Below are 12,890 nucleotides of genomic sequence, written 5' to 3'. Positions count from 1 at the left end.
AGGCCAGATGGAGGCAGACTTTCAGGACTCAGCCATCTGATTTGGATGTGAGATGTAGAAAAAGAAAAGTCAAGATGATTTCAAGGTTTCAAGTTGGGTACCATGCAGAGATGCTATCACCAGAAATAAGAATACTGGAGAGAGGCAGGTTTGTGCAGGTAAAAAAGAAAATGATGGACTAAGTTTTTACTGTGTTGAAAGTGAAACACTGGTAGGACTTCTGGATGGAGATATCCAACAGGCAACTGGGAAATACTGAATTGGACGGCAAGGAAGAGGGCAGGCTGGAAAGAGATGGGGGAGTCATTCAAGCAGTGAAGATAATGAAGTCACGGGAATGGTTGTGGGAATGAACAAAGAGAAAAGAAAGGGCAAAGGACAAACCCGCCTGGAACACTTGTGTCTAGGAAAGGGTGGGAGGAAGAGCATAAACAAGCAAAGACACAATCAGTTGTACAATTAGGAGGGGAAGCGAGTGTACAGTATCACAAGTCAAAGGAGGGTGGGAATTGAGGCCAAAAACTTTACATCCATCCAGACCATATTCTTTCCCCTCATAATACAATGTGAGTACTGGAAAGAGCATGAGCTATGGAGTGAGACTAATCTGGATGTAAATCCTGGCTCCACTACTTAAACAACCTTGGGGAAAGGAACCTTTTCTGGGCCTCAGTTTCTTCATCTGTAAAATGGAGATGACATCACCTACCTTTTAACTTTGCTGTGTAGATTACATGAGAGATTAAACATAAAACAAGTGACATCCAGTAGGCACTTGTGAATTGTAGTCTCCATGTTCTTCTCTTGTGCCCTTCCAAACTAGTCCGTCAAAGAAAGTAGACTCAAAAAATCTACTGAAGAACAACGAGTTTCAAGCTTATGTTGAATGAAAATGGTAACCTCAGCAACAACAGAGAAATTAAAGAAACCATTTTGCCAGAGAAACAGAAAAGTATACAACCCTTTCCCCCCCACCAACCAAAAAAATTCCCATCTCCATAGACACTTCGGGGGGAAGGTTCAGGAGGGGAGGGAAATATGTATGCTTGTGACTGATTCATGATGTTGTATGGCAGAAGCCAACACAATATTGTGAAGCAATTATCCTCCAATTAAAAATAAACAAAGAAAAAGGGAAAAGACCAACCCAATTACATAAGTATTCCTAGTATTTTCCTGAAACCACATGTTTCAAAGACTCGTCAGCAGGGCCCAGTCTAAAATGGAATAGAGACCAGAGCTCCAAAGCTACACACAGTTAGAGCTTTCTTTCTCTCCAAAGCAGGAGAGCCAGAGGGACCTCCATGTTGGAACCAAGCAGATCTGTGGAACTCAGAACCTGCTGACACTTTATGAGTGGCTGAATTGTTTGCACATAAGATATATAAAAACAAGGCTTTACCAACGTAAATGTAAGGTGTGACTGTGAAAGACCACCCACCGCTAAGAGTTAACAACAACTTTCAAACAGTTAAATGACACACATAATTATTAATTATTGCTATCAAAAAAATAGAAGTCTGATTTGTTACTTCTAATGTATTTTTCTACATAGAGGTCTGTGTGTGTGTATGTTGGAGGACATTATCTTTTTTGCAAAGTCTTGCACTATGACAACATATACTCATACTTTTAATCAAGTGAGCTCTTAAAGTCTTTGGCTGGTCTTTTTTTTTTTTTTTTTTCTGAAAAATCACCAGATGTTGGCAAAACACATTTTAAGACATGTCACATGCAAAAGCCTGGAAAATATCATCCACACCCATGAGTTCCAACTTGAGCCTATATGCTAATGATTCGCAATCCTGCTTCTCCGGAACTCCAGAAGAATATATACCCTTTTTCCCCCGAGATCTCTTCCTGAGTTTCAAGTTACTATCTACATGCTGATAATGTCCAAATAGACACCTCCAGCCCTGACTGCTCTCTCTTCTATGGTCCAAAACACAACCTCAACTACCTACCAGGCATTTCTGCCCCAATAATCAAAGGACCCCCCAGACTCAACCTGTTCAAAATCAAACTCATTATTTTACCCCTCAAACACATGTTTCTCCTATGTTTCACTCATTCATTCAGCAAATATTTACTGAGCACCTATTATCTGCTGTGGTCCCACCACCCAGCAAAACTAGAAGTTCTAGACTCACCCTTCTATCCTCATAACCAGTCAACAAGTCATATCTATCCTACTTCCTCTATTCCTATTTACTGCCCTGCCTTTTCGCCTGCATTATTAAAACTCCCTGCCACCACTCACTCTCCAGTTATCCTCTATACTGAATGGTGTTTCCTCTTCTTAAAATGTTTTCATGGCTCCTCATCATCCTTGGATACAGTTCATCAAAACTCCTTAGAATTTCCTACCTACTTCTGTTGTTCACCTTTCCTCTACTTTCCCCACATCTGCACTCCAAACAACCCAACCTAGTCCAATACAACAAATGTCTCATTTTGTCTAGTAACTCTGGACCTTTGCACATACCTTTACAGGACAGCCCACTTAAGGCAACTGGTTACCCTCTTCCATAATTAAACAGCGACCAGATCCACACAGGGCACCCAGCTCATCACGCTGCCTTGACATCCATCATTTTCCTTACTGGCTCCCTCCCTAAGCAGTGGTTTTATCTTATTCATCAGCTCCTAACTCAGTACCTGGCATAGAATCAGTGCTCAATAAATGTTGGTTGAAGAATGAATGAAAAACTTGTAATATTTATTCAGAGATAGCATACAAAGCCGAAAGGCAATGGCACCCCGCTCCAGTACTCTTGCCTGGAAAATCCCATGGATGGAGGAGCCTGGTAGGGTCACAAAGAATCAGACACAACCGAGCGACTTCACTTTCACTTTTCACTTTCATGCCTTGGAGAAGGAAATGGCAACCCACTCAGTGCTCTTGCCTGGAGAATCCCAGGGACGGCGGAGCCTGGTGGGCTGCTGTCTATGTGGTCGCACAGAGTCAGACATGACTGAAGCAACTATGCAGCAGCATACGAAGTTCATTATTAATAGGTTCATTTTCTGAGAATTTCCGTCTGTTTTTCAAAATAGTTAAATGTGGTTCCCCGATAAAATCACTCCATGAAACCTAACTTGAAAAGTATCTCTTGGGTCATAATCTCATTTCCAGAGAGCTCAACATGCAATCCAGCCAGCGCTAGACGTAGTTCTCCAAAATGAGCCAAATTCACAGTACGGGTTAACCATCACAACTTGAACAAGGATCATATCTCTGTACTTAGGGAAATGATGGAACTCAATAAATGAGCAGTAGCTCTATCAGTGACAATTAGGTCTGTAACACTTTGGGTGAATCCAACTGAAAATGGTTTACTTAGGCACTGAAAAGCTATATTAAGGGTGGACAGTTATAGGGATATTTTACATGTGTGTATGTACAAGTATACACATATGTATGGGGGCTGTTGGAACCAAGCAGATCTGTGGAACTCAGAACCTGAAGACACTTTATGAGTGGTTGCATTGTTTGTACATAAGAAGTAAAAGCAAAGCTTTCATGACACAAATGTAAGGTATGATTGTGAAAGACCACCCACTGCAAAGAGTAGCAACTCACAACTTTCAAACAGTTTAAATAACACATAATTATTCATTGTTGCTATCAAAATAACAGAAACATATATTTATACATATATAATCTATTAATATATACATAAAACATATACAAATACCACATTCAGATAAAGCTGCAGCTAAAATCTCTCTACTTGTCAAACTTCAGTTTTTCAAGAGGGGCAACAAGGCTCCCAGGGTCACAAAGAATAGAAAAATATGTTTCAACTTCATCACTCCCCTTCCTCAGTCTCTGCTACAAATCAATTTAGAAAATGCTGCATTCACAAAATCAGCCCTTCTCTAGATACATAGCATCCTGAGGGCTTCCTAGGTGGCGCTAGTGGTAAAGAACCCACCTGCCAATGCAGGAGACTTAAGAGACTTGGGTTCAATCCCTGGGCCAGGAAGATCCCCTGGAGGAGGGCATGGCAACCCACTCCAGTATTCTTGCCTGGAGAATCCCATGGACAGGGGAGCCTGGTGGGCTACAGTCCATGGTGTCACAAAGAGTCAGACACGACTGAGAAACTTAGCACACATGGCATCCTAGGATGTCACTTGACAGTGATAAAGTCCTCCAAACTATGTCTTTATTCTTACATTCATTTCGACTTTTAATAATAACTGTACAAGGCACTCTGCTCACCACTCTAGAGGATACTGTGACAGTCAAACATGACTCCTACATTCAATGAGCACAGGGTCTGTCAGAGGCTACGCATAAACAATGAACTTCAAAATCATGGATACTAAGTAAGAAGTACAAATAAGGTAATTCTGGGAGCTGAATGTAATTGGGGCATACCTCTGTACTGTCTCTGCACGTATGTTAATTTCCATGTTTAAATGTTTCCCAATCCTTTTAGTCTGTTATGTGTGAGTTAACTTTCTGATACATACTAGAGGGAGGACTTTTTACCTACTCCCTGTATCTGTCACCCTAACTTTTCCTGTCTTCACCATGTCTCCCTCAGCTTCAATCATCCAAACCAAAATTTGACAAAGAGCAATGGAGAATCCCAGGATGCCATGATACATACTGGAAGTACCAGTATGCAGAGTTTGGGAGACAGAGAACAGAATCATAATTAAGAAGGAAACTATTCAAATCTAATATTATTTTTAAACAATCATAATCTTTTTCTCTTTTCCCCTCTTTACTACTTGGGTCTGTATCTGCAAGAATATTGGTAGCCAACTTTAAAAGTATGCCCTAATGCACACAGAAATTAAGAGGACTTTCATAAGGCCCTTTATACTACTTCAATAAAATTCCCATGGCTGAAAATCCACTTTGAATTATGTCCTTTTAGATGTACATTTATGAAGCTTGATGTTATAAGTAAGAAACAACAAACACTGAAGAAAAACTGATATACATTTAGTATATGTATATATATATACACATTCAGTATTCTGTAACTGACACCAGTTGCATTATTTTCACACTAAATAATACAGATCTGTAAAGTGAAGTTAAATGTATGCACTTATGTAATATGCATTTATGTACATGTAGACATATTAAATTTATTTTTAACTTCTTAAAATAACCTTGTAAACAAGTACAAACTACTTACCTCTTGTAAGTCTTGGCTATTCTACTTTTCCCAGGGAGTTATATACAGCCAAATGCATTAAACCAATGTTCTTTATCACTTACCTATAGGCAACGAATGGATTTTTGACCTGAAAAAGTAGTTCCTTTTTTAGAAATTTTAGTATATTAGTAAAAATGAATCAACTACTTAAATAATGGTTTTATGGAAAGTTTATGGTTACAATACATTTATAATTCCATTTATTTATTTAGCCTACAAATTTTATTGCATACCTGTTATTTGTACTATGCACTATGCTAGACACTGGGGATACAAAGATAAAACACAGCCCCTATAACCCTGAGAAAATCACAATCTAATAAGGATATATAAATAATTACAAACACATACCTTAAAGATACCATAATCAGGATTTCTAATTTTCCAGTAATAAACTTATATTCAAAAGGCAGATTCAAAAAAGCCAATTAAAATTCTAAAGTTTTGCTGAATTTTTAAGAAATAAATGCATGCTTCATTGTGTAAATTTTGAAAAATACTGAAAACTCTCAAAATTTCCACTTCTGAGAAATGTACATCTTTCAACTTTCAGGTGAATGGTTGGAATCCAGTGGGTGGAAGTTTCATTTACAACCGCTTTAACTTCTCTGTCCCTTTTTACTGCCACTTTCGCTTGTATTTTATCTGTCTTCCTATCAATTATTTATCAATATAAGCCTATTAAGTATACTTCAAAGAGCTTAGTAGATTTACTAATCTAGCATATAAATGCAATTTCAGCTACTAGACGTAATTAACTGTTCAGAACACTAGCAACGCATTTTGGTCCTAACACTGACTCCTTTTTATTCATGAGAAAAAAATACAAACTCTCAAATAAGGCTGTAACATGGAAGTGCATTCCCTGTTAATCAATCGGGATTCATTTTTATTTAAAAATGGCAAACGAGTATTTCTAATAATTAGCACTTGGATAATTAATATTCAATTGGCCTAATCTGAAGACGATAACTAAATCTTTACATTGTCTGTTCAACAGGCATTCAAGTAAGACTATAATGTTCCGGTGAGCGTTTTCTGCTCACACACAGCATTTCAAAAGGCACGTTTTCTCTGCTGATAATGCTCACCTTCAGGATGCTTTGTGAATCACATTTTTACTGTCATTATGTTTCAGGAGATAAATTTCCATTACTTTATGCTCTTTCTAAAGCCAGTTGGGGGCCCATGACTTGGACTCTTATTTTCCGGTACTCATTTCTTAATGGAGTGCTCGGGATCCTGTTTCAAGCCTGACAACTTGCTAAACATGGGCAGAAGAGGGGGGGATTTTTCAGCCCACACTTTCCATTAGACCTTAGATTAGCAAAAAACACCGAACCCGCTTAGAAGTTCAGCTAGGGCTGACGAGATGCTGGCTCCTGGTGTGTTCTCTGGAATTGAGGCTGTGCACAAATTCTGATTCCAGGTTACAGAAACCTGTGAGGTACTTCAACAGGTTCATGCATGTGTTATAGCTCAACCCCCAAATATGGTAATGTCAACATTAGTGAGAAAGGTCTAGCTGACATTAAATCAAAGAGAGTTTGATTTAAGAGATGTCTTACAATTTATGTGCTATAATAACTGTTGATCTTTAATGATACTAAGCCAGTCATAACAATGTTGCTAATTTCAATTTGTTCTCTGAGTACTCAACCTTAATCTCAACCCTTAATAAGCCCTGCCTGACGGTAAGAGTCGCCAGCTTACTGAGGTAAGCCTGAATCAGTCTCCAGTCAAAATATATGCAGCTTGAAGTTTGTCCACATACCTCAATATGTCTCATAAAAATTTGGACTTAGACTTTAAGATGACATATAGCTTAAGAAAGGATTTGAGAGTTTCATCGAAGAATACATAATGATCTAGAAATGCTATTATCTATTATTTACAAAACATGCTATGGTACTCTTAGCATTGAGCTCCACACTGCATCAAATGCAGTGCTTTCCCTTTAAGGAGCTTATAATCTAAAACATACAAATAACCATATGCAGGAAAAAAGCTAGAGATCAGAGTAAAAGGAAGCATTCACAAAAATGTACAAATTCAGCATGCCAGAACTTTTCAGTTGAGCAATATGATCCCCAGTGAAATTCTTTCCAAATGATGTATCATGTGCACAAGTTATAAGTGATTATCTTCAATTTTCTTAGAAATGAGTAATAAGATACCTCTTAAGACCCATGCTTTTGTATATGCATCAAACACTAGAGTTGGCGTGGTCCTATTGATAGCTGCCATTTAAGGAGAAAACATATTTTCTGTCTGGTCTCATAGCAGACAAATCCGGACCTCTTTTCTCCCAGGTTGGTAATAAGCAGCCTCTTTCTAGGCTACAGTGAACAGCAAACATTGCAACTGTAAGATGGAAGCAGCAGAATGCTCAAAAATATTGCATCAAAACATTGGATACAACCTACCAGCCCATAAGAAAAAAAACCACATTGCCAAGCTGACACCATCTGTGTCAGCTAACATCCATCGAAATCTTCTTATGCCTGTATTTCCTAATACTTACAAACAGAATTTGCTCCAAGAATTAAGAAAACTGTTTAAGATGGCGGCCCTATTAAGTGACTTCTCCCTATCTCCCACTTCATCTCTTCAGTTTCTTTTTCCATTGACCAGGCTGGCTATTGTGACCATTTCAGCCAATTTCCTGAAGGTATTTTCTAGCCCTTTTCACCCTATTTAATCCTACAAGTTTCCTGAGAAGCCTGTTTACTCGTATGCTCCCCCACTAGACTGTGAGCGCCTTGACAAAAGGGACTATGTCTTCTTCCTCTGGGCACCCCCCAACACCTAACAGGGAGCCTGCCAAAGAGCAGGCACTCTGAGACTCCTTTCAAGCCAAGGTGCTCCACCGATCATCAGCCATCTCTTCATCTTGGTACATCTTGGTACCAAGCATCAGGATTAGCGTAATAAATATATTCAGACCACATCTGAGCAAGTTCTCCAAACTAGTCCAAGTTAGCACGTGGTAATACAACTTTTCCGAAGTTTCAACAAATCACCTGCTCACTCAAATGTCTAGTGCAATCTCAGGGGAGAGAAACCCTCCCGTGCCTCACTTATTCTCTCTCCCGGCTTTAGCACCACTAACAGCTTCCAACTAATTGGGGAGCCACAGCTGGCAACCCGGATGAGATTGCTAGTTCTTATACTTTAAAACAACAGCAATGAATACCAAACTCTCTCTTTTTTCAAGAATGTTGATTTTTATTTTTATGTTGTTTCATCTATTTTGAGAAACTCCAAGTCGATTTTGGCTCTTCAAGGCTGCCTTTTACCCATATAGGCATTTGGCCTTCTGGATTGGTTCTTGCACTTTCCAAGGCCCTCTAAGGCAAGATTCCTCAATCTTCTGGGAGTTGCAACACTACCACGGTTTGTTTTTCTCATTTCCATCCGTTCCCTTCACCATCACCACCCCCCCCCCCAAAAGTGGTGTATGGCATTCATAAAGTGAATTACACTTGATTTTTGTTTAGAGGAATTTTTTTTCAGACTTCTGTAACATTCCCTTGAGACAATTGGAAACATCATTGTCTGATTACTAGCTCACTTTCCTTGCCTAAAATTGTATCCATTCTTGATTGCGCCTGTGGGTAGGTTAAGCAAAACAAAATAAACATCTAGACTTATGAGCTCATTGGCTTTTTTCTGAATTTTTCTAAATTAAATAAGGGCAAAAGAGCTGCACTGAAAGTCAGTTATATGGATTTTTCTGCCAAATGCTAACTGTGTGCCTGGTTTCCATCTGTGGTGCTTTCCAAGTTACAAATCCTTTAAAAAAAAAAAGAGTAGGGTATGAAAAGATCTATGGATTTGGGGGACATGCCATTTAGAATTGCTATCCTGTGTGTTTGAACACTAAAAAAAATGGGAACATGAGATTGTAAGGCTTTAGATCAGCTTTGTGGAAGTCTAGTGTAGTCTTCAGCACCAGTGATTTATTTAGGCTGGCCGATTTCAAATGCTATTTAGTCTCATCCATATTAGCATAAGAAATGTACCTTCTCCACTCTAACCCAATTCTGCTAATGGTCCAAGTTAGCAGTCAATCCCAAGTGCTCCCCTTAAGTGACACAGGACATTCTTGAGGATTTCTCCTTACTGTGACCAAATCTCATTTTATCTGGGACAAAGAAAGCTTCAATGCAGTTAATACAGTGGAGCGGGCAAACTGAAGATGGCTTAAAATATGGATAGGGAAAAAAATGTCAAGCGGTCATCATGATGGTTCATAACTATCAAGTAATTTGCAGCTCTTTTTCTATTTCCAACCACTGAATAACAGCAGCAAGTCCCACATTTATTCCTTTTGAAATTATGCACTTGCCATTGTGTTTAAGTCCGCCATTATCATCTCTTCTCTGAAACACTGAGGAGCTCTTTCCACACACAGACATTAGGATTTCCACCATGCTTTCTGTATCTACAAAGACCGAATTTGCCCAACTAACATTTGGGACACATGGTTTCATGCCAGGGCTACTGGAAATCTGCACTGCCCCCAGAAAATCCAGGCTATATGGTAGCTGTGTGGGTATCATCCACCATATTTGAAGTTTGGCTTTGCTCCAGGGCGAGTCAGAAGAGTGCCTGCCATACAGAAGGTGCTCAACAGGGCATCTGTTTGTTAAATAGAAATGAAGTAGAGAACGCTGAGTTTATATGGTAAAGACGCTCAGAACATGATTTTCCTATAGAGTTTGGGAGATACTTGAGGAAAATGAAAAATCTCCATCACAAGTCCCTGTTCTCTACATGGAATACGGCCATCCTTAGGCCAGGAGTAAGGGAACTTGGAAGGAGGGAGCCCAGGCCAAATCTCATACACACGGTGTGTGGGCCCTCCCAATACTTTTATACAGATGCTGCAAAGAGGCAGGCAGCCAGAGAGCTGGGGGAGGGCAAGGGAGGGCCTGTTTGAGTCTCTGTAGAGGGGGGTTGCTAAATGAGTGAGTATCTGTGCATTCCCTCTGGTCTTTTTTCCTCTTTTAAGTACAATCTTTACTCCTTGGCTTCAAATTCGCCCAGTGTGGCCCCAGCCCCAACCTTGGACCCATTCATCTTGTGGGGGCTCATCCTGCGAGGACCAATTTTTACATTATCAACAAAAACATGTCTCTGGCCTTAGCAATCTAATTACCACGGCACTTCGAGGGGAGAGAGATTCGCCCGCTGTTTCAGCTCTGTGGAACTGATTCATAGGTTGCCCCTTACAGCTCCTGCACACGCCCACGTGGTGTGTTATTAACACTTAACAGTGGAAGAGGTAGTTTTACCCTCCTGTAGAGCAAAATCCTGCAAAGCAATATTTAACATATGCGCAAATGCATTTCAGTCACCAAAAAGGGTGACCAATTACCTTTGCAACTAAACAGCAGGCTCGCTTGGCTCTTTTCATCCACCTAAAGAAAAGGCTGAGGGCGCGCTGGCTGCCTAGGTAACCTCCCGCTAGTGAACGCTCGCCGGCAGCGCCCACAGGGCGCACATCGCATTCACAACTTGGCCCAACCAGCAGGCCCGCCTCCCTGACTTGTTGAGAGCCACGAGCCAAGTTTTGGCGAGGGCTGCTCCCCGATCCCTCGGAAGCGCGGGACGCGCGCCGCGGTGGATGCATGGGTGGTGAAGAGACCCCGGAGGCCACAAACGTTTTACGGTTTGTGAATACAACCAGCCGTTTCTTCGAGCGCACCTCTGATAAATTAACCTGTTTGAAACCGACTCTTCTTGCCTGCATTGTCAGTGTAGCAACTTGTCCTAATTGGATTCTAAGGCAGGCTTTTAGGACTCCAACCGTGGGACAGTCAATCACACAAGGCCATTAATATTCATCTGTTGACAGCGGCAGCGCTCAGGGAAGGTTAAAATATGCCCTTACAATACGATCTGATTGTGCCGAACAAAAGGCAAGCGTTCAGAAACTTTCCTCCACCTAAAATCATCTTCCTTTCAGGGTCCAGCTTGTCAAGAAGGCAGATGAATTTGAGAAGGGGAGGAGTTAAATCATCTTTGGACTCTTGCTCCCCCGGCCAGCAGCATGGTTTTGGAAACGATTCTGCCAGCCTAGAGAAGAGACGCTGTTTCGAAGGGAAAAGGCTCAGTCCTCCTCATGTGGGGGACCCTCCTACTCAAAAGTTTCCCTCCGCGTGTCTTTACCTGTCACTGCGGATTCGGAGATCTGTTCTCAACTTTGCTTGCACTTGGGCCCGAGAGCCTCGGGAGCCCAGGCTGCAGAAAGGAGGGCGTGAGGGCAGGTTGGGGAAAGAATGGCTGGAGCCGCGGTCCAGCTGAGGCTGAAATTCTGGCATGTAAGTGCGAGCGAGGGTGGCAAATTCCCGAGGCACCAGCTCGGATGTGCGGCGCCAGTTCGCCGAGGCTGGGAGAACCAACTCCAGCCTTCCCGCCCTGCCCCCCTCCCCAAAAAATGGGCGCCCGCTAGAAGGCCATGCTCGCCGTTTCAACCACTCGCATCTTCGCTGACAGCCCAGCAAGCCTGGGAGATGCGGACACGGTCCACATATACCCTTCTTCTCCTCCTCGGGAGACCCGGCCGGGGCTCGAGTGTGGGGACCACTCCCAGGTACTCAGCCGCTGGGCTCACGATCGCGGCCCCGCGGGGCTAGCGCGCTCGGGTTACGGCCACCATGCGCCCCTTGGCTCACCGCCCGGCGCGGGGAACGCGCGAGGGACGACTCCTCACCTGGCACCGGGGTTTCGGGCACCCACTTGAGTCCGGGCTGCAGTCTCTGGAAGAAGGAGCGGACCTGCTGACAGGTGGCGTCCGGCGGCGGTGGCGGGGGCTGCGCCTGTCCCGGGCAGTCCAAGCTGAGCAGCATCGCCACCACCAAGCACGCGGTGCGCACGGTCCCTGCCATCCTGCTTGGCGGGGAGCGAGGAGAGAGTGGGAGAGTGGCAGCGGGGGCGAGAGAGGTCCCAGGACTCGGCAAGCCTGGCAGTGGCCCTAAGGAACTGGAGACGTGCCGCTACCCAGCCGCTGCAAAAGTTTCCTCGCAGCTACCTGGGCGCTGGGCGAGGGCGGGAACTGCTTGGTGGCTCGGGTGGGGCGGGGCTGACCGGATTGGGGCGGGGCGAGGAGGGACCGGGCGGGGCGGGGCGAGGCGAACTGCGCGGCCAGGGGGCGGCGGCGGCCGCGCGGCCAGCCTGCGGGCGCGGGGCTGCGGGAACTGCTGGGGTACCGCAGTGTTGGGATCCCGCAGGAGCCGCGCGAAAGGAGGACGCGGAGTGCGTGCGGTGGCTCCTGGCCGCCCAGCCCAGCTGCCGGCTCGCCGCCGCTCTACACAGGGCGCTCTGGCATAACTACTGCAGAGGGGCGGCAGGCTCGGGCGCGCTGATTGGCTTCCCAGCAGCCGTCCCCTCTGACTGGCTCTGGGAGAAGTTCCCCAGCCTCACTCCTCCTTCCCGCCGCTCATTGGCCTACAGCCGAGTGGGCTTTTCCCTTTAGGATTTTTGCAACCTCTCCATCCTTCCTTGGGGAGCGTGGAGGTCCCTGGCCTCTGTACCCCTCCTCCCAGCCAGGTCCAGCTCATCTCTGGCCACCAGAGCCTCCCAAGAGGTCTTCCTCCTCCGCACAAAATCCACCTCTTCTTCCTGCTCTCTGAGGGGCTTCCCTCGATTCTTTTTCCCAACTCAGCTCACAAACCTACCCCACAAATAGTCACATTCAAG

General features: G+C 43.7%; 1 protein-coding gene across 1 annotated transcript in view; it reads right to left on the bottom strand.

Moving 5' to 3' along the window:
- The window catches only part of GPC3 (glypican 3), a 443,947-nt gene extending 431,695 nt beyond the window's left edge, over positions 1-12,252 (bottom strand). The window contains exon 1 of the mRNA XM_070464223.1: positions 11,905-12,252. Coding sequence (XP_070320324.1) covers positions 11,905-12,079 — 175 coding nt within the window. The 5' untranslated portion in view covers positions 12,080-12,252. The remainder of the gene's footprint in view (positions 1-11,904) is intronic.
- Positions 12,253-12,890: the final 638 nt, after the last annotated feature.

Source organism: Odocoileus virginianus, unplaced genomic scaffold (genome assembly GCF_023699985.2).
Source record: "Odocoileus virginianus isolate 20LAN1187 ecotype Illinois unplaced genomic scaffold, Ovbor_1.2 Unplaced_Contig_21, whole genome shotgun sequence".
Classification (NCBI taxonomy): domain Eukaryota; kingdom Metazoa; phylum Chordata; class Mammalia; order Artiodactyla; family Cervidae; genus Odocoileus; species Odocoileus virginianus.
This window is presented reverse-complemented; position numbering and strand designations above follow the sequence as displayed.